This window comes from Aquila chrysaetos, chromosome 21 (genome assembly GCF_900496995.4).
Source record: "Aquila chrysaetos chrysaetos chromosome 21, bAquChr1.4, whole genome shotgun sequence".
Classification (NCBI taxonomy): Eukaryota; Metazoa; Chordata; class Aves; order Accipitriformes; family Accipitridae; genus Aquila; species Aquila chrysaetos.
Genome location: NC_044024.1, coordinates 8,556,539 through 8,578,746, shown reverse-complemented (window position 1 = coordinate 8,578,746; position 22,208 = coordinate 8,556,539). Strand labels below are relative to the sequence as shown.

Below are 22,208 nucleotides of genomic sequence, written 5' to 3'. Positions count from 1 at the left end.
ATTATTGCTTCAACTGCTACTTTGGAAATGGAGGAAACAAGTACCTAAAGATGGGGTTATAGTATGACACAGGTATGATCCTAGTCTACTCCCAATGGGAATCTTGTTCATAGTGAGAGAGGAGGAATCCAGATAAATTTAATGCAAAACACCTTCATATTTTGCTCGGAGGGGGCAAGGGACGGAAGTTGTCTGGCAATTGGAAAATGGCTAATATACACAGTAAATAAAGGAAATTTTTTTTAACTTGAAAACTCAACCAGCAGTCTGTCATCCTGGTCCCTTAATTCAAATTAAAGTTTTTTAAACAATGACAGTGTTGAGGAGAAAAGAAAATGCAAGTCAACTTAGTTGACTCTGGTATCATCTGAGCTTTATATAGTTCTTCATAATTCTAGATTCTGAAAGGGTAGGGATGATGAAGCAGAGTAGCTACTGAAGGTGAAAGGTAGTTTTTTGGAGAAGAACCTGGTTTGTAAGCTTTGATAGCTGGAGTGTCTACCAGGAAGACTTGGGCGGGGGGGAGGCAGCGGGGGAGGACAAGAAATGGTGAATCTGAATTACTTGTATACATCTTTGAACTTGAATACATCTTTGAACTTGTTTTGGCAGCTTTTTGTGGTAAATACAAAAATGGTGTCAAATACATTTAAATTTTACTAGTAACACAGCTGTGATACTTTATTATGCGGGTTTGTATTTATACAATACAATACCATGTATCGAAAAATATATAAATATTTTATACAGGTATATTAAAAAAGTGAATGTTGAAGTATTTCACCTTTTTTCTTGTACTTCATTGGACAGTAGTCTCATCTAAAGTTCTTGACTGCTTGCGCCCTCTCCTGTTGGAGGAGTTTCTCAATCTCTTGATGATGTTTTGTAGTCAGAGTTTAACAAGAAGAACACTTTCTACCTCTTCAACCACGTTGACATAACAATCATGTACCATAGTGGGAAGGATGAAAACTGGCCTGGTGCAAGACTGGTGATGGCGAGACTGAGACCCCAAAGGTAATTGTGCGTTAGAGCAGCAAGTTCTAGTACTAGGGAGTCCCAACAGTAGTGGCAAATTTAGAAATGATATTTGATGTCAGTAAGTTCTGGGGAACTGGTTGTTTTGACTTCTGATAAAGCTTTCAGTATACTGGTTCATAGCTGGAACTTTGTTTACAAAGAGCAGTTCCATGCCTGTAAATGTCACTTAACTTTGCTTTTAAAATGTTCCCTGAAGTCCCTCCTGATGGAAAAACTGCTTATGCAGGCTCTTAGAACCTAACACAAACAATAGAAGCTTTCTCATGTTTTTATTGATTTGTATCTGGGCGTGCATTACTTTCTTTCAAAAGACATGTTTTCACATACACTGAGAAACATCATTTAACTGAGTGACAATTTCCCATGTCATCTCTCTTATTGTTGCTGCATCGCCTCCCAAATGTGCTTTGTATGAATGTACAGTATTTGTACAGGTGTACTTTTTCGTGTGTTAGTTTGGATACTAAGATATGGGTGAAATATCAAGTTAATACTGGTATTCAGAACAGCTGAAGATGACGACTAATTTCCTAAGAAGATTAACTTATTTTCTTCAACAGTGGCTTCTTTGTTTCTCTGTGGACTAGAGAGGAGATGCAACAATTCAGAAACAGACTGAAGCGCTTACTTTGGCCTCTTGTCAGCCTGTTCATGTACAGTTCATACTTACCTATATTTGAAAACTGCAGTCTGTTTAGAAAATTTCAAAGAAGGTTGCTTTTTTTAGCTAAATTCTTCCCTCTTTTCTACAGAGGTTAGGTACATTCTTAAATTATGCTACCACAGTTTCTCAAGTCATACATATGTGTAGTGCAACATGACTCGGGTATACTTGGTTTTTCTGTTGCAATGGTATAGTGTATTTTTAGTGAATTATACTTGCTATGCAAGTTTATTCCTTCCATTTGCATCTGCTCTGAGATGCTGGCAAGAAGATTCTACCAACCTTCTCCATTTTTGATTAATGCTTTATCAGTTGTATTCTGAATGGTTGAAAAATGAGAATTTGTCTTTTCACTAGTAATGCAGACCACAAGGGGGCACAGTTAGGTTGCACATAACCTTAATTTTGTCATTCTCTGACCTGGTGTTTTGCTTGGTACTTCACTTCAACCTTGAAGCTCTCCCTATGGGGAGTATTTGTGGCTGGCGCACCCTAGGCCTTTCATGAGAGTTCTTATTATCTTGTGGCTTGACTTAGTTGTTGACATACAATAACGCATGTAAGGTAGAATTGTTTATCTAAATTGGGTGAATACAACTTGCCCAAGACCATATGAGAGGGAGGCTATTTTCCAGTGTTAGAGGAGGTTCACAGGAGTGAATTCAAGCAAACCTTAAGATTTCTTTGACTTTGTGCTTCTGTAGCTACAGTATTTCTAAGGTACCGCAGAGAAGGGTTTGTGTATTTGAATTTTAGAATGTAGAATATTGTTTTGAGTTGTTTGATATTTTTCAGAGTACACAAGGCTGACAAGGTGAAATTAGACCACTTGTATAGGAATGGAAAATGGAAAGGTTCCCACAGTCATTTCTTTTGCCCCAGTGTAAAAAAATAATAGTAATAAAAAAACCAAAAAGATGCTTCCTAATCCACCAAGACAAAATAAATGCACTTCTCACTATGAAACTTGAGGGAAGGTGAGAACCTGTGGGAGATTGCGAAGAATTTCTCTGTCTTCCTTACTGATGAGCACACACTGAGGTTAAGTCCTTCACCAATAATGCAGTCTTGTTAAAATGTGGAAGGGAGGTATGATGGCAGAGAAGAGATATTTTGTGTTAAAGGTTACCATCTTACCAGGTAAAGATCTCCAGACTTCACAGCCTGGTTAACCACACAGCATTTTAGCTTAGGGCTAGGACTTTATTCTGACCATGGCAGAAAAGCGGGTAGGGTGAAACCACATCTCATGGCCTTTAGAGGTCTGCAGTTCTCATCTCCCACATGCTTGGCAAATAACTTTACCTATAATGTTCTCAAATGCCTAGAAGTGTGAACAGATATTAACTGATTATAGGATAGTGATCCAAGATCCAAATCCCTAGGATGCTTTCTGTGGAGTTTTTAGCTCTCACCACAAGTGCTTGTGAGAACTAGTGTTCAGTTCTGTTGTGGCTTTAAAGCTGTTACAGAAATGCTGTATAATGATACCTAATTATATGCATGATTTTATTTTTCTCATTATCACTAGCTACAAACATAAGTATTAACAAAAATATATTTTTAAGATCTTCAACCTTTGTTGGCAGAAGAACAGAAAAGCAGGTTCTCAAGTAAGTTGAATAGCTGGTACAAAATGACATACACTGCTCTCCTTGTTTGTTTGTTTGTTTTTAAATAAAACCTTGTTTTAATTACCTTAGAAAAGAATTTGTGAAAATTTATCCTGTATTATTTAACTTTTTTTTTTCCCCTTAGCTACAAACATACAGATGAGAACAACTTAAGTTGTGAAGGTCCACCTATGGAGATTCCTGGAGAATTCACCAATAAACTGAATTTGATCTACACTTACTCTGTGACATTTGAAGTAAGTATTAAATTTGTTACATTAATATGTAATTCCCCAAATGAATGAAATCAGAACAACTGGATAATTTGCTCATAGCCACGACTGGATTAAAGCAGTGTAAATTCCATAAGGATGGTCTTGTGAAGCAGTTTTCCCAAAACCTGTTACTTTTTCATTACTGTAGTTTAAGTGACACTTGGAATGTATAAATAAAGCCTTTTTATTTTTTCCCTCTTTTATGACTAGTAGAAAGGTAGTAGATTGAATAACTGCAAGAGTTGTCTTCCCTGTGGTGTGCTCTTATGTTTTCAGAGTTCAGTCAGGGTACTGACAGTCTCATGTTGAAGAAATGTTTGTATTCTATTTGGAGACGCTTTTGTGCTAAATGTAGATTTTAGCATATTGTAAAGCTGTTTTTTCTAGTGAAGTTACAGGTTTTGTCTCATTTTGTATTGCTTTTATTAACTAGCTTTTTTTGAGTAGGTGGCCATTTATCTTTTAGAGTTTAATACTCTAATGTTTACTAATACTCTAATGCTTTATTCAGCCTGTGATGACTTAGACAGGAGGAAATTAGGCTTTCTTGCAACTGGGTCTTTACCCCAGCGTGGAAAGTGAGCCTCCTGTGGGGGTAAAGGTAATTTGATTCAAGTTACTTCAGACCTTGGTACCTTGGTTCCAGTCTGTCCTGAAAGCATGGTTGTTTTTCTGATGTAAGACACCAGTCTTACAGGATTTGGCTTGAGACCACCAGCTTATTTTGTATAGGCAGTCAAGCAGCCGTCATATGGTAACAGCTTTCATTCTACCAAATTGAATTTGATTTGAACCAATGACCTTGAGGTGCAAGGCTCTATATCCTGTTACTTTTCCCTTGAGACACCCAATCCTCCTTAGACTCTCTAATTTTACTACATGAATGAGCCTCCTGTCTATTAACATTTGTGTTTAAATCTTGGTGATAAATTGCAATTTAGAATTGCAATGTGAACTTTGTCCGGTTATTCACGCAACGCGTTATGCATTTGAGCTGCCTGCTCCCTTTTTCTCGGGTGTAGAGCAGGTGAGGCTTAGCTGCCGTGGGTTCAGGCGCTTCCAGCAGATGGCACTCAGCACATCCCAATCGCCAGGCACTTCAAAACTGCTTATTTTCTCTGTTACCCGTTAGCCTTGATTTGAAATAATACCTGATATGTTTTACTTTTTATTAGCAGTTTCAGAATAACTTAAAAGGGGAGTGTTTATCAGTGAAAAGTATTTTTTTAAATAGGAGAACATTCGTTTCAGTAAGCCTGAATACATAAACCAGTAAAATGCATAACTGTTCACGGTCCTTTCTAGTATGGCAGCTGACTTCTGGTGAGAAAGCTCTGGTGTCTGCTTTAATTCATTGAAATGGACAAGGCATTTAGGTCTGTGTATGTGAAAATTATACATGATCATGCCTTTAATGCTTAGTACCCAAGTGTACAAAAATGTAAGCATGTGAGCGGTTTGGTATGCAAGTAACAAACTTTAGAACCACACTTCTGAAACTCTCCCAACTAGCTGTGAACTACTGATCGACTACTGCTTGGGCTGATAAAGAGCAACTTAAGGCAATTTCAGCCACATGGTTGTGTTGGTGCAGTTCTTCATTTTTATATGTTCTTGATCCAGAACATGAATGGGAACTTAAAAACTCTAGGCTGGAGGCACAGTCTAAATTTTGAGAATTAACTGTACAAAGTTACCACCTGGTGAATAAATGAAGAAGTTCAGCAGAACTTCATGCCAGTCAGGAGATAGAATTTGGTAGCAGGAGAGCAGGCATACATCCCATGAGACAAGCTGTAGAGGACAAAGCTTGGGGGTTAGAAAGAATCATCACTGGTACAGCTCTCACATGAAGTGTTTAGAGGAGGAGATACAAGAGGATGGAAGCATCTTTCAAAGGTGAAAGTTGCTGAATGATTTCTTCTTAAATTCTTCACAGGGATATCTGGAAATGAAAGTTGTCTGCCAGGAATCAGAGTGGAAAATAGTCTGTATCAGACAGCATTATGGCAGGGAGTGAGGAAGCCTGTGATAAGTACATTAAAGATGATGAGAGAAAAAAAATTCCGGGGGAAACTAGAAACATATTCACAGAGTATGTTTAACAAAGCTGAAGTTTCAAGATCAGTGTGCTGTGCTGGGTGTATCTTGTAGTGATAGCATGATTGTTTTTCAGCATGCATGTGGGAGCTGCAGGCAGCTACATACTGAATCACAGAAAGATGAGGCTTAGTGAAGCCTCAGTTGAAGGCAGAAGATGTGGATAGGAGACTTCAATAAACAAGATATTCTTTGAGAGGCTCAAGAGATGAATTAATGCAAGGGGGAGGTCTAACATCCAGGGTTGATACCAAGCTTAGATATTAATGCTGAATGGAAGGTTTGTGGAAGAGATTTGATGTGCTTATTCCTTCTCAGAGGCTGCAACAAACTTGTACTTGTTTCTGTTAATGGCTATTTAATTTCTTTGTAGGAAAAGAATAATATTAAGTGGGCTTCCAGATGGGACTATATTTTGGAGTCCATGCCACATACAAACATCCAGTGGTTTAGGTAAGACTTGCATTTATACAGTGAATAACCTTGCAGGGGAGCACAAAGATTTCTTCTTTGTGCTTCCAGGGATATATAACTTATGCTGTGGTAGAACAAAGTCAGTTTTCAGGCAAGAAAACTTTCTTGTTTTCATATGTGAAGTAACTTTTATCAGTCTTCCATCTCTTGGGAGCAACTGTAGTATTGCATTTCAGCAAAGGAATGCACCATTAGTGTCCAAAAGGAAAGCAGCTTCCATCGTTTTACTTTATCATCTCCATTCTGTAGAACTTTTGAGACGTTGCCACTCTGCAGTGTTCTTATTGTTACTGTCTGGCTTTCCCTAACTGCCAAGTGAGAGGTGCGTATGTGTACTGTGTGTTTTGTACTCAGCAGCTGCTTACAGTAAAAAGAAGGGCTTTTTTCATGAGTAAAAGATGTATATGAAAAGCTCTTACTTATTTCCCTCTGTACCGTGCAAATGATATCAAGTAAGTAGATATTTATGTTGAAATGTTAATGTTTTGCAATATAAAGTGTTTGAAAAGGCTAATCTGATTAATTATGTCTCCACAAAATATTAAGTGGTATGATGTAGATTTCATTGGTTGAAAGATATAAAATCTACTTGACAAAGTTTGCTTTAAGAGCTTAGCTGTTTCACTAGGGAAATTACTTCTGAGTTATATGAGGAGGAAAATAAAAGCAATACGTAACTGTCTTGAGAATTAACAATATATCATAAAATACTATTCTTCTCACTTCTGTCTCCTAAGAAATCATAAAGGTACACAACTTAAAACAGTTTATCTTCTCTGGGTGCAAAGATCCTAAAAGGTCTGAATGACTTAAGTGAAGTCTGAATATCTAAGGCTATTCCTCAGACTTGAGCTGTACATGTGGTATGAATTGGAGTTCATGTCCTGAAACCTGAATAAGTGGATTGAAAGTTTGACTTTTTCTTTATCTACAGTATAATGAATTCCCTCGTAATTGTTCTCTTCTTATCTGGCATGGTGGCTATGATCATTCTGAGGACTCTCCATAAAGACATTGCAAGATACAACCAGATTGACTCTTCTGTGAGTAAGATTTACAGCTTTTACATGAGCATGTTTTTCTGGAGATAGTGTTGTCTTATCAAGTAGTTTTGAATACAATCTAAAGAGATGCATAACTACCAAGAATTTGATACGTGCTAATATATCTGGGAGTTAAAAATAGCTTTATTGTTATTTCATCTTTTCTGATAGCAGGAATACATGGGGAGATGTGGCAGTCTTACTTTTCTAGCGTCATTTGATGAACTTGTAATGTGCAAAGACAGACTTCAGGTTTTAGAAGTATGTGGAGTGATTCACAGAAACTTTTTGGTAGTGAACAAACTCGATTTTGAAATGTTAAATCCCTTTGTTCCAAGATCTCAACCAAGGAAAGCCTCTTTTTTTAATAAATACTTTCATGGTATACCAACAGCCACAAGACACAGTGCAGACATTGAAAAGTGTTCTGGCATTGGTTCACCATCAAGATGTGGCCATTGCTCCTGAGTCCTGTGGTTGCATTATGGAGTCAGTCTGGACATGTAGCTGGTGGTATGACATTGACCTAAGCAGCCAATGTGTTATATATGGAATCTCCAACCTTGGAGATCTTCAAAAGCCATCTGGACATGGTTCTGGGTAACCTGCTTTAGGGGCCCTGCTTGAGCAGGGGGGTTGGACAAGATGACCTCCAGAGGTCCCTTCCAGCGTTAGCCACTGAGTGATTCTGTGACTCTGGCAACCTGGGATTATACGTAAGATTCCTTGTCGATGCTGCCCTGTTTTAAGTCATTATGTGGCCTTAGCACAGGACCTGCACTTGTATCTGATGCAGAGATATTTGTAGCATAGAAGCCCACTTGGGCATATTTTCTGTCTAAAAATGTGTTTTATAGTCTGAACAACTAAACTTGTGAAGAGAACAGTTATTTTTATTGATAACTTGTTTTTTCACCTCTTCGGGAGATCAGGCTTAAAACTATTGCAGCCAGGTATTGTCCCCATTGTAATGAAGCTGCATTAGGAAGCTCAGTTGCTGTAACTTTTCCAATTCCAAGGGGGTATTTCTTTATAGCAGTTTGTAGTATAGCTTGTCCAGTAAGCAAGTATGTTAGCACGTGACTTGTGAAGTTTGGAAAGTTTGTGGTCTAAATTTTGTGAGAAGCATGATGCTATGCAGCTTCATAAAGCAATATATTTTTAAAAAAACTGTATCAGGTGATTATTGCAAAAAGGATGAAAAATTAAACCAATGGCTAATAGTGGAGTAAAATCAGTGTGAGGAGCGGTAGTTGTCTCGCTAAATGTTATGGGAGAGATTCTGATTAACATAGGCTAATACAAATTGATGTTGCGTTTTGTCTGTGGCTAGAAAGTGTGGTAGAATCACATACTTTGTCTCCGGTTAGGAGATAATAATATTCCAGTTCATGTGCAGCACAACTTCTGATCTCTAGCTGTGTTAGAACTACTTGGTGTGTGTGTAAATGATTTTTTTGCTTTTTATATACAATTCTCCTGGTGATCACTGTGTCAAACTGAGCCTGGTTTGTCTGACTTAACATAGTGACTGAAGCTTGTTGCCATCTGACTGAACCTGTTGTGAGTTCTTTTGAAATACGTACCCCTTAAAATGGGAAAAGGGTAGGTCTGCTGCCTTGGTGGAAGAGAATATAACTGATTGTGAGTTAAAGAGACTTGACCAGTTGACTGTGAGTGAAAGGCTGAGTAAAAATTACTCTTTCTCATTGGTAAAAGTAGTATCTGCAAGCCAAAGATGAGAAATAATGTCAGATGCTACAAAATTTTGAATTTTCACTGTTGTTGCTGTCTATCTGGATAAAGGAATACTTTAAAATGCACAAAAATGTTTCATATTGAAACTAAAACATCTGAAAGTATTTTTATTCTTTTTTGTGTTTTTGATATTAAATATCTTTTGTTAATGCAAATCCAGACAGTAATTAAAGTGGAATAATTTTTCCACATCCTTTAACTGATCGTTTTTGTGAAGCTCCTGTTTGATCTCTCAATTAAATTATGTTCAATATCTTATGCTGTGTTGTCTTTATTAGTTGGTCATTTTTAATGTAGTAAAGAGCAAGACTTGTAGAAGCTTGATTAGTTTTTATGAATAACAGCAGGGATAGGTGTGACTTTCAAAAAAACCACACTTTTTTTATTTTCTTGCCAGTTGTAACAGACTTAAAGATCTGTTGCAGTTCAAGGACCTGACTTTAAAAAGTGTGAAATAATTGTGCAAAAGAGGACCTGGGCTGAGGAAGCTGCAGTGAACCAAATTAGCATCTCGCACTTAGGGAATGCTGGTGATTCTACTCGAAAACAGATCGATGCACAAGCCAGTGATTGTGGTCTTAGTATGCGCATTTAACATTCAGCTAATACCAACTGGCTTTTAGTGTAATGTAGATTTAGCAAGACGTATGTTAATGAAGTGTTTAGAAATAATTAAATTACTTTTAGGGTCTTATGACTAAGAAAAGATTCCTGAACTGAACTTAAGAGAATTCATGTCACTATGTTTTCAACAGTGAGAGGTAAAACTCTTGTTCTCTTTTTTTAAATCTCTTTGATCGTGGCTACTTGAGTGTAGGGGACTTAAATCTTTGTTAGAATATTTTGAGAACTAGGCTAAATTAATGGATAAATTGAGGGTTACTGCACTTTTTTAAAATTTAGAGTAATTTTTAGCATATCTTTAGATTTACCTCAAATATTTTTTTATAATGATAAAGTGTAGCTTCCTACTTGGATTCGTTGTACAATTCTTATCCTCATCTTTGAACGGTAAAGGTTAGCAATATAAAATAATGCTGAATTCTTTAAACAAAGCCTGGAAAATACTGACTTACAGCTAATTGGCCTGTAACGGAAGAGTTTTAATAAAAATCGAGCTTTGAGACCAACACTCTGGGCCATAGGCCCATACAACATAAATCAGGAGTCTCAAATGCCAACCTGGGTCTCTCTCTCTCCCTCCCCCCCCCCCCCCCCCCCCCCCCCCCCCCCTAGGTATTTACTATGTGGCTATATGTTTTAAAGTTTGTATTAGAACCAGAGGGTGTCTTTTGAGTGCATTTGCCAGATCAGGTGTTGATAACAAATGTAATACCAGCTGTTCCAACTTTGTACAACGTTTTCCTTGTTCTGTCAGGAACTAAAGTACTAAGCATTTATTTCTGCTTAGTGTTCACCATTTTGAAAACAGATGAAGATTTGCTTCAGATGGAAACCTTTTAAATTCTTTTATTTCTTACTTAAAACTACCTAGGAAAAGTCTTTCTTCTGTCTTACCTCAATAGCTTTCTCATCATCATCACAATTAGTTCAAGTTCAGACTTAGAGGAAAGTGTAGTCTTTATGCTTCTTTAACCAAACAAACCTTTCTTTACTGGAAGAGCACCGATGTGTTGGAATTATACCTAGATACCTGTTATCATTTTCTTTGCAGGCATAGTTTTTGGTTTTGGGTTTGGTTTTTTTTTTTTTTAATCAAAGTGTTATCTTGTATATAATAGTTTTCAGTTTTTGTATTAGCATATCAGACTTCTGAGAGTAATTTCTAGCCAATAAATGCAAGCAGCTGTATCAGTGTCGTGGTTTAACCCCAGCTAGCAACTAAGCACCACATAGCTTGAATGGAAAATGAGGGGAGAAAATCGGGAAAAGAAGTAAAACTCGTGGGTTGAGATAAGAACGGTTTAATAGAACAGAAAAGAAGAAACTAATAATGATAATGATAACACTAATAAAATGGCAACAGCAATAATAAAAGGATAGGAATGTACAAATGATGCGCAGTGCAATTGCTCACCACCCGCCGATCGACACCCAGTTAGTCCCTGAGCGGTGATCCCCTGCCCCCACTCCCCCCAGTTTCTATACTAGATGTGACGTCCCATGGTATGGTATACCCTGTTGGCCAGTTTGGGTCAGCTGCCCTGGCTGTGTCCTGTGCCAGCTTCTTGTGCCCCTCCAGCTTTCTCGCTGGCTGGGCATGAGAAGCTGAAAAATCCTTGACTTTAGTCTAAACACTACTAGCAGCAACTGAAAACGTCAGTGTTATCAACATTCTTCTCATACTGAACTCAAAACATAGCACTGTACCAGCTACTAGGAAGACAATTAAATCAATCCCAGCTGAAACCAGGACAATCAGTATGGGGAAGGCAAAGATAATCTTCCAGGAAAAAAAAAAAATTACATAATCTGTCGCAAGTTAAGGTGCTCTATGTCATTCGCCAGTTTGGTCTGTATTCTTTCTTACCCTATTTTTTTGTGTGCTGTAATTCTAGTGATAAGCAGTCCATTGAACTAAACTCAATACTCCTAGGTTGAATGAAAACTGTAGCTTTTAACTTTATGAGGAAGAGAGTGGTGGTCTTGAGGGGTGGTTTATTTGTGATCATGTGTGTTTGGGCTTTTTTATGAGGGGAGGTGTTTGTTTTGAGTGACTTTATTGAAAAGTTTTATTCTTCAGCAGTGGTTCCTTGGAGCCACTGGACTGAGGATCCCCACCCCATGCCATCCATCTGTTCACCTCTGGCAGTGGGACAAACAGTGTAGGTACTTGCCCTCAGTGATTCTAGGGACCAGACTTTCTTCTGGAGTACAGGGACCATTTCATTCTTTTCCAATATTGTCATTGAGACCAATGTGCTTTGTAATGAAAGCAAAAAAGATAAATGCTTGAACTAGATGGAAATGCTATAATCCAAGTTAAATTAAATGGAATGCTTTGTTTTAGTTTTAAATTTAAAATGACATTATATGGTTTGGCTAATTACATTTTGTTTTTTCTTGCTCTGAGATGAGGATTTTCTTGATAAATCCTGCCTTTTTCTTTCACTGAACCATTAGGGGGTTATAAAATCAATGAGTGATGAATCGCATGCAATTAGTGTGTCTTTGGATCTAAACTGGAAGTTAATCAAACTTTAAATATGCATTTTGCATCTTGTTTGTGTTAATTCACTACTGCATTATGTATCTTTGCTAAAGACATTGTTGATTTTATACAGGAAGATGCCCAAGAGGAATTTGGCTGGAAGCTGGTTCATGGAGATGTGTTTAGACCTCCAAGGAAGGGAATGTTACTGTCTGTCTTTTTGGGGCAAGGAACGCAAATTTTCATTATGACATTTATTACTTTATGTAAGTAACTTGTATTAAGGTGATGTGTTTGTAGTATAATAGTGTAAGAAAGATGCAATATTATGAAATAAATGATAGAAGTCTTCTTTTGGAAATTAAGTCCTTCCTTTAGTAAAATAAAATACTAATGCTCTTTCATAACAATAATCTAGATAGCTCCAATAACGCTGTTGTAAGCAGTGTCATTCAAAACGTTGTGGTATCTGGGCTAATTCAGATTTTTCATGATTGCAGAAATGAAGCGTCCTTGTTACAAGTTTCTTGTTAAAAAACAAAACCAGTTTGTCATGGTGTAAATTATCCAAGGATCCAGTAATGCAAGTTCAAAGACATGTAATCAAAGCTTTAATGTTCTCAGAACACTTTCCATCTAATACATTTGACACAACAGCCTGCAGCCATGCAGAAATACGAGCAAGAATGCATGCCAATGAAATAATACTGGCACAACATTGAGATAATATGAGAGCCTACCATGAATAGCTATATATCCATGTGATGATGTAACCTGTCACAAGTTGGTGTTTTATTATATGTTATCTATAAAGTATATAACCATTCCTTTTCTCACTGTACAGTAGAATTGGGAAGTGTACTGATACTTTTTACAAAGTAAGAATTTTTCAAATTCTGTTCTCCAGGTTTTATTCAGATTTTTTTGTCTTTCATAGATGAGCTGGGTTTTTTTCCTATTCATTACATGATGCTATAAGATTAATAGAATTTTCTTGATGGGCTTGTCTTTCAGTGTTGATCACAACTCTGTAACTTACTTAACTGTGATAGTTTCCTGTGCAATCAGTGTAGTATAGAAAGAAATGGGGGGGAGAATCCTTTTTCTGTTTAAAAACAAAATTTCCCACTAGAGATCACTAACAAACTCCTTTCTGAGAGTATCTCTGGGCTGGCCTCTACAATTAGTTCAGACACAGGCAGCCTTCTTTTAATAAAGAGGCTTATTTTCAAGACAGCGCATTCTTGAGGAAAATGTTGTCCATCATGGTGGCTGAGAGCCTTTTGTGGAATTGCAAGCAAATGACTCCATATGTCTAAGATCTTCTATCTTCACACTTATTTCTATCTTAAAAACCAAAAACAAAAAACCCAAAACCAAAAAACCCACCAAAACCTAAAAAAACTCCAACAACTTCCTCTTCCAACCAAAACCCCTAACCCTTAGCTCTGTCAAAGTTTTTGGCTTCTCCAGACCTACTGTTCTCAGATGTCATTTATGCCACATATTAAACTTCTGTTGTTACTTAGCACGCGTAAGTATTGACCATGGATGTTTACAGGAGGACTGTAGGATTTTGGAAGCAGACTTTTTCAAGCTGAAATTTGGTTCAGGTTCATTGTTCATCACCATGTGGCATTTTATTTTTCAGTCTTTTGACTATGAGAAACTTTCTATTTAAAAGATGAGGGGGAAATAATGCTTTATTATGAATGAAACAGTGACATCAGGGGTATGGTCATGTGATGGGGTTATATGAGAGCTTATGCACGTAGTCTTCGTTTAAATATCTGGTAGTGAAAGGGATAAACCTGTACAGTGATATGTTTTACAGGAGGATTTTGACGTGTGTCCACTAATGACTAAATCTTTTTGTCTCTTTAGTCCTAGCTTGCCTTGGTTTTCTTTCTCCTGCCAACCGTGGTGCTTTGATGACCTGTGCAGTTGTATTGTGGGTCTTACTGGGAACTCCGGCTGGTTACGTGTCTGCTAGAATGTACAAGAGTAAGTACATGCGTTTGTTTAATGTGACAGCAGGTTAAATTCAGAATTGCTTGGGTTAATACAGACCTCAGACTGGAGCTGGCGACTCAGGCAGCAAATCTGCTTCTTGCTGCTGTACTGCAAAATAGTTGGAAAAAGTTCTGAACTTGAAATTGTTTTTACTTTTTCCCTCAGCATTTAGAGGCGAGAAGTGGAAGACAAACGTTTTGCTTACAGCTCTGCTTTGCCCTGGGTTAGTATTGTTTCCCCTTATTCTTTCCTTTATTCTTAAGTATAAATGAATGAGGTGGGGGGGGGGGGGAAGTAAATTATGATGCTTGTTTGTGTGATTATTTTCTTTATTGTTCTCCAAGTTGCTGTTCCTTTTGTATATTGCCTATATGTGTATATAAAGAAAAGTGAATTTTGAGGAGCTGGAGCCTAGTACTCTAGAACACAGCTTCTTAGCATCTTGTTTTGTAATCAGCTGTGGGGGTAGGAGGACTCTCTTGCAAGGTAGTGTCACACCCTTTGAGAAGCACTGCACCAGAACATTAGGCATAGTGATGGGGCAATTCCAATTTGGTACCACAGCACTGGGTATGTTCCAGGTAATCCTGTCTCAACTGTTAATAGGTATGGTTACTTTGTTAGAATGTACTTGGTTTTGTGGTAAATTTGGAGTGTTTGTAGTGCTTTTCTGTAAATAGGCAGAAACAAACCTTTAGGTAGAACCTCTGTTACCTTAGTTATAGTATCAGTGTTTTCTTGTAACTGTGTTACTGAAAAGGACACAGGATAAGTAATTTAGATTTTTTTTGTGAACTAAATAGCTATATACTGCTATACTAAACAGTAGATGTTTACTATGCTTCTGGGTGAGAATGATGCAGAGATTCTCTTAAATGGGTTATAACTTTTATATAAATACAGGTAGTGTCCAGTTTTGGATATGGCTGTAGCATGTATCATACTATGGCCAATACTGTCATGCTTGGGAAGGGTGATAGGTCTCCTACCTTTTGTTTTCTCATAGCTCTCAAGACCTTCCATGAGAATTAGGTCAGTGAAGAAGGGGAACAGAAACTAATTTCTTCTGCAAGTCTTCTGTATTTCTTGGTTGCAACTGAAGCTACCCTTTGACAAATGTCCTTGGCAAAAGTTGAGGAAAAGGTTATAAATAATTTTTTAAGGTATCTCTCCCCCCAAAAAGCCCAGGATGAATAAAACATGATTTGGTTTTGAGTATAGTAGAATTTCATCAAATGAAATGTGATGCATTTGATAACAACTGAGTGTAGTATTTCTATGAGGAAATCTTATTTCTAAACAAAATGTGCTTCAGTCTCCCTGCTGTCATTTAGATATTATCTTGAGAGAGAAGAAAATATTTATCAGTGGAAGAAATACTGTGCTGATCATTTAAACTCCCAAATAAATTAAGTTTCACAGAGGAAGTAAAATGATTGGGGATGGTAGAATAGGAACAGATGTCTTGATTATGCTATGCTAGTTCAGTGAATTTGCATAATATCATAAACAGCCTAAGGCCGTTATAGTCTCAGTAGACTGATGGGAGTTCATATTTGCAGTATTTTTTTCTAACTTTGGAGGGGGTAAGTGGGGTCTGTGTTATGAGCTTGGGCAGATGATAAAGATTAGCAAGACTTCTAAAACGGATTCGATTTTTATTTTTTGTTCAACAAATGCTTACACCGGGGTTGTTTGGGTGTGCTTATTTAACAAGTCTATTCCCCCAAACAGTTCTGGCAAGTGTAAGGCCTCTCCTAGGGAAAAAGGAGCCTGCCTATTGCTCTAATCCTTCCTCCTTCCTTTTTAAATTAAATACAGTGGAAGATGCATGTTCACTTCAGGGCAGTTTAAATTCTGTGTCAGGAACACTTTTTTAACAAAACCCAGACAATGGTGCACTTTGAAGGGGCCCTTCCTGAGGCTGAATTTTCTGTGATACATCTCTGAATCCATGAATAATGGAAATTCAAGCAGGCTTTTATATGGGGTTCCCCTGTAGTACGTTTTGCTTTGCTTTCAGAATGGGATGGGTTTGAAGTCTTCATCATATGTCTTGGAGTTGTTTTCTAGTGTTTTCCCAGGATGTTTAGAAAATGAGGTAGATGCACTTAACTGTGGAGGGAAGAACAGGTCCAGAGAGATGTCATGACTGATGCAGTCTTTATTTAAATTCTCAAAAGGCGTGGGCTACTTAACTGTGTAACTGCATAAGGTGTTCATACGAAGATTCTTGTTGTAGGGAAGAGCCCTTTTTAATGCACCCTTCTGCTAGCATGTTGCTGTGACACAACAGCAACAGGTAGATGTTTGTTGTGACAGTAATGTGTGGCTTCCTAAATATGAGGTTTTCCTATCACTGTGGTTTTTCAGAGGGCATTTACTGGTTAGAAAGGACCTAAATAAAGGAATTAAATGACTGGCAATAATAGGAAAGGTAATTCAGATAGGAAGGGTTTTATATTTATTTTACCTTTTAGTATTCTTTGTATAGATCTTTACACTTGAATCTTTGTTACTTTTTGGTTTTATGTGCAGAGTCTTTATTTAAACAGTGGCTTTACCATAGATTCTTGCATTATAGGCATTGAGTGTTGCAAGCGTTTTTACGTTAACTGAACAATTGCTGAAAGTAACCAGGACTGTTAGGGAATGAAAGATTGCAAGAAGCTAAATTCTTCTGATGCAGACTTGTGTTTTTTAATATTAACTGATATTTATTCTTTACTGAATATTTTAATATATTTTCTGGTATTTTTCAGGATTGTCTTTGCTGATTTCTTCATTATGAATCTCATTCTGTGGGTAAAAGGATCCTCAGCTGCCATCCCTTTTGGCACTTTGGTTGCTATCCTAGCTATGTGGTTTGGAATTTCAGTCCCACTAACCTTTGTTGGTGCATATTTTGGCTTCAAAGAGAAGGTAGGGCTCTTTGAATACAGTTTTGAAATACACTTGTCTTCTGCAGTTGAGCCATTGAATCCCTAAGCACACAAGAACTGGTTGAATTGAAACATCTATGGCCCTATGACTGTAAGATGATGTTTTACTTTGTCATGATTTTGAAACTGAGTATATGCTTGTAATGTCACACTAAACTTTTTTTTTCTGTCTATTCATTAGAATCAGATTTTAATAGTGCTTTTGGAGGTCTTGCTTGCCTTTTGTACTTTAGGAATACCTCAGCAGTTTCATTTTTGAAGTAGTACTTCAGAAGTACTTCAGTGGGTATTTCACTAGTTTGAGATAATGCCAGATGACTAAGAAAATGGTTTTTTTATTAAGGACTGAACAGATTTCTTTCCTTTTGTTCTGACTTGCTTACTGACCAATAGTTGGAATATCTAAAGCGTATGTGTTTTTTCCTAATGATGGATATCAAGTTTGTAGTTTTCTTGTTTGGTAATTTCTGATGGCTGATAGATGAAAATAAAGTTACACTTATCAAATCTTCAGATGCTAACATTAGGGAAAAGCAATCTTATTTATGATGTAACAATTTATCTTAATTTTTTTCGAAGCCTATTGAACATCCAGTTCGTACAAACCAGATTCCTCGCCAAATTCCAGAACAGTCCTTTTTCACAAAGCCGTTGCCTGGTATTGTGATGGGTGGTATCTTGCCCTTTGGCTGTATTTTTATTCAACTTTTTTTCATTCTGAATAGCATTTGGTGAGTATCACTTTTTTGTTGTTCTAGTTATGCTGGTTTGATGATAAACACACAGTTGAGTTTGAACACCCCAAACCAATGAATATGAGGAATAAACCAATTCTTAGAATTTTTGATCTTCTTGCAGACTTTTGTGGAATTTCCAGAATCTGCATATTTATTCCTGTGCTTAGAAATTATAAAACTAGTTGTTCTTATTGACAACTGCAAAGTATGAAATTTGACTCCTGTTTCCTTGTTTTATCTTCCTGGCTCTGAACAGCACAAACATGGTTTAATGCTGTTGTGGTTAGGTGGAGCCTAATCTGTTGTGCAATTATATTATGATTTATGAAACTAATATGATCTAGCAGTTTCAGCTTTTAAATCAGAATCAGGTCAAGAATTTGGGATTCCATGTTCTGCAAAACAAAGAGTCCACCGCCTGTGAAACACCCACATCGGTCCTAAATCTTGTCAAAACCTAGTCAAGCAGATGCATGGAAAGTTAAGCCAGTGCAATCTTTCATAACATTCACAATGTAAATACGAAATGTTTAATATATTGTTGTTCAAGAGAAAATATTAACCTGAAGGTGCTAAGTTTTCAAGGTGTCTTCTGTTTATGTTGAGATTTCTTACAGAACAGTTTTCTAAATCTATTCTTAAATGCAAATATATTAGATACGTTAGCCTTTCACATTACTCCTCAACAAAAGTAGAAACCATGTAATGTAGCTATGCTGGAAAATGTAATCAGCTGACAAAGAGGTACACTCTGGCCTTTTGTAGTTGAAATTACTGAATTCCCAAATTGTTTCTCATTATTTATCCTACAGAAGGGAAGCATGGAAGGAACATGCAACTTCCACTCACTCTGTCAAATCGTACATTTGCAGTATAATTGTCACCATCACTCGATAAAGGTGTTTGGTTACTTCCCTTATCTGAAAGACCCCACATTAAAAGTAAACAAGCATATTTCCCTTGAATTTTTTTTTTTTTTGAGTGTTTTGGTGTTTGGTTAGCCCTTGTATTGGAGTCAGACTTGGTCAGGGGATAGACTGGAAATGGAAGAGCATCCGGTTGGATGTAGTGAGGAGATGCAGAAACACTTGGAAAACTTAGCTGCAGTAGTAGGAAGGAAGTGGGTATTGTAACTTGGGAAGAGAGTACAGGTGATGTGAGTGTTAAGGAAGCTAAAGGAGGCCTGAAGTGATAACCATTTCTGGAAACTGCCTGTAACTGTTCTCTGTGAAAGCTGATTGAAGCTCATTTCAAGGGAAGTATAATTGAGGACTTTGAACAGTGGTTTTATTTACAGAGTACATTCAGATAGAGTAAAAAAAACTTTTTGTGAATTGGCCAATATTGCTATAGACAAAGCTGCCCCAGTGGTGTGGATTTTTTTTTTTTTTTTTTTTTTTTTAAAATTACCTTAGCATCTGGCCAGGTAACACTGTAAAGTAACTCAGAGAACTTCAACCGAAAATTAGACTCTTGTTTTTATTTATTTTTTATTTTAGGTCGCATCAGATGTACTACATGTTTGGTTTCCTGTTCCTAGTTTTCATAATTCTTCTAATTACATGTTCTGAGGCTACAGTTTTGCTGTGCTACTTTCATCTGTGTGCAGAGGTAAAAAGTACAGTTTTGATGTAGATACCACTTGTAGTTGGAAGATGTTAGAAATAGAGTTGAGGTATTCACGTGTATTGTGATGTGCTGGACGCTGTGAATGGATTGTATTGTCAACCCTTGACATGGCTGTTTCGACCGCTCTTGGGAAATGTGCCTTTTACTTCAAAATCCACTGTTTGCAGCAGATAAGCAAAAATAAACAGCCTTCATCTTAGAATAATTTCATGTTCATAGTGTAAGCAATACAGCTGACTGAGAAGGACAAAAGTAGCTACATGCTATGTTGGAATTTTTCTTTTTCTAAGATAAATTTTGAAGAATTAAATGTATTTCGTAAGACAATGTTATTTTTTTAACCAGATTACTTATATTCTGTTTTCTACGTGATGTCTCTTACTGAATGGTTTATTGTTTCTTTCAGGATTATCATTGGTGGTGGAGATCATTCTTGACGAGCAGCTTTACAGCAGTTTATCTCTTTATCTATGCAGTTCATTACTTCTTCTCTAAACTCCAGATAACAGGAACTGCTAGCACCATTTTATACTTTGGTTACACGATGATCATGGTCTTGATTTTTTTCCTTTTCACAGGTAGGTCCATTGTTCAAACTAAAATGAATGCAGGGATTTCTGGTTTTGAAATGAGAAACACTAGGTGAAATTTAGACTATCTGAAACATTAAATACAATTTATGACTCTTTAGGCAGTGTTACTTTTATAGTTTGTGACACCATGTATCACAGGAAGATATTCTTTAAGGGTTTTTTTTTCTAGCTTGAAATTACATTTATTTATAGTATAATTAATTTTCCTTCATTGCATATTATTTTAGCAGTGAGTTCAAACCATTATATTTTCAAAGTGCTGTTCTTGTTTACTTTGTATCAGGGGAGTTTAACTTGATTCTGGATTTCATAATTGCTTCTAGAAGCTCTATAGTTAGAGATACTGCACTCTGCATATGGAGAATAAAAGATGTTTTCAGCTTTCACTATTAGCAAGTGAAGCAGGTTGGTGCTGGGAAAAAAGTGAATGTTGATGACAGAGTTCTAGTACTGTTAGAGGTGGTCTTACCTGCTCATTAAGCACCACTTCTTAATGGGAGGAATGTACTTTAACTGGAGGAACCTATTTGAAATATGGCTCTCCATTTTTAGTAGTCTTAACTTTTCTGATGTTACTCATGCAGACTAAATGTCTTCTATGGAATTACTCTAATGTTCATAATCATTTGGCTCAAACTATAATTTCGAGGTTGATTTGATGTGAAATCTCTGCCAGTTTTACCATGTGTTAGATGAAATTAGAAGCTCTTTGAAGGGTACTGGCCCTTAAAAATAGCCAGGGGCATTTTATATTGGTGTTCATCATACTGCTGCTGGTTGTGTATGTAGTTTTAACACATGAAGTCAGATTTATTTTTATGTATCACTGCTTAGCATCATGAAGTACTGCAGTGGTAGAACTAGAGAAAATGCTTGTTCATATATAATGGGTTGTTCATAAAACTAACCTTTGCATTCATTCCTAAGATTTGTAATAGAGGATCTCTCTGTGGATGGCATGATGGTTCGGGTTGTTACTTCTTAACATCTGCCTGATTATAGAAACCCGCTGTAATTACTTTTTGTTGGCTTTATGAAATGCATCACTTAACTCCCTCGATGCAGTTAAAAAAGAGTGGCTAAAATAAGTAATGAAAGTAAGTCTTAGCATCAGACTCCAAGTTTGTCAGTTCAGCAGTGAGAAGGACCTCTTTCATCTTTATTGCCTCTAATATTGGTTGATATGAGGCAAAAAAAGCACTGTTCATAATAAAACGGTGAAGAAAATTACTGTATGTGTTCGAACAAAGCAGTTACTCTGTAGAAATCATATTTAACAAGGTTAACTGGCACTTATTGCTGGATTTTTATTACCGTTTGTTATTTAGACCTGTGTCTCTTCAAAAGAAAGTAAAAAAAAAAAGTTTTAAAAAGGGGGGGGAAGGGAGAAGAGGAGAATTTAATTCTTTTAATTTTTAATTATTAGAAGGCAAACATAGACATTGGCTTATTGCCAGTTAAACCCCTGCTTAAATCCTGGTGAAACAGACAAGCTCCAGATGTCCTTTATATCTATATATATATTTTAAAAAACCCCAAACTATAGTCCAAAATGTCTTAATTACTTTTAAACTAAAGCAATATGTTAATATGTGTCTGGGTTTTAGCATAGGTTAGTTGCTATTCTGCCAATTTCAATTTCACTTACAAGATGCAAATTGGTAGAATTAAAAATATCCCTTTCATATATAAAATGATAATTGAAATTGTCATGGCAGCTGCTGAAACGGTATTAAAAGCTTCAGATGTGCTGATCCTGGAGTTCTTGATGTGGAGGCCAGTGAGGCCCCAAAAGTACAATAATAAACTGTCCTGCTGTTACTTTTGCAAGCGTCTGGTTGGTTTTTGGGTTTGTTTTGTTTTGTTTTTTACATTTAATAGAATAGCTAGTCACTACAAAGGTAATGGGTATAATAGGCAATGTGTAATAAATCCTTGCTAATGTAAAATGCTGTGATAAATTTCTTTCCCATATTTAGTTTGATGATTGATTTTCGGGCTGAAATGTAAGCCATTCTAGATAGATGACTCAAGCAGAAGACACCTAACTTTGCTTTGTTTTGTAAAATATTCCTTAATAGCACTTGCTTTGGAAAATAAGGGTTTAGTCCTTCACAAGTTTATGGAGGTGAGGGAGCTTGCTAATGTAACTTTACATGCTGTTTGCATTAATAGCGTTCTTCCTTTATGTGTGTTCCCAAAATGGGACCTTGA

At 36.7% G+C, this 22,208-nt stretch overlaps 1 protein-coding gene across 1 annotated transcript in view; it reads left to right on the top strand.

Moving 5' to 3' along the window:
- LOC115333640 (transmembrane 9 superfamily member 2-like) overlaps positions 1-22,208 on the top strand; it is a 34,156-nt gene that overhangs the window by 5,854 nt on the left and 6,094 nt on the right. Inside the window, exons 6-16 of the mRNA XM_029996877.2 lie at positions 890-1,017; positions 3,464-3,575; positions 6,067-6,146; positions 7,102-7,210; positions 12,214-12,346; positions 13,965-14,084; positions 14,259-14,316; positions 16,856-17,015; positions 17,615-17,766; positions 19,272-19,383; positions 19,808-19,979. Of these exons, the coding sequence (XP_029852737.1) occupies positions 890-1,017; positions 3,464-3,575; positions 6,067-6,146; positions 7,102-7,210; positions 12,214-12,346; positions 13,965-14,084; positions 14,259-14,316; positions 16,856-17,015; positions 17,615-17,766; positions 19,272-19,383; positions 19,808-19,979 (1,336 nt within the window). The remainder of the gene's footprint in view (positions 1-889; positions 1,018-3,463; positions 3,576-6,066; positions 6,147-7,101; positions 7,211-12,213; positions 12,347-13,964; positions 14,085-14,258; positions 14,317-16,855; positions 17,016-17,614; positions 17,767-19,271; positions 19,384-19,807; positions 19,980-22,208) is intronic.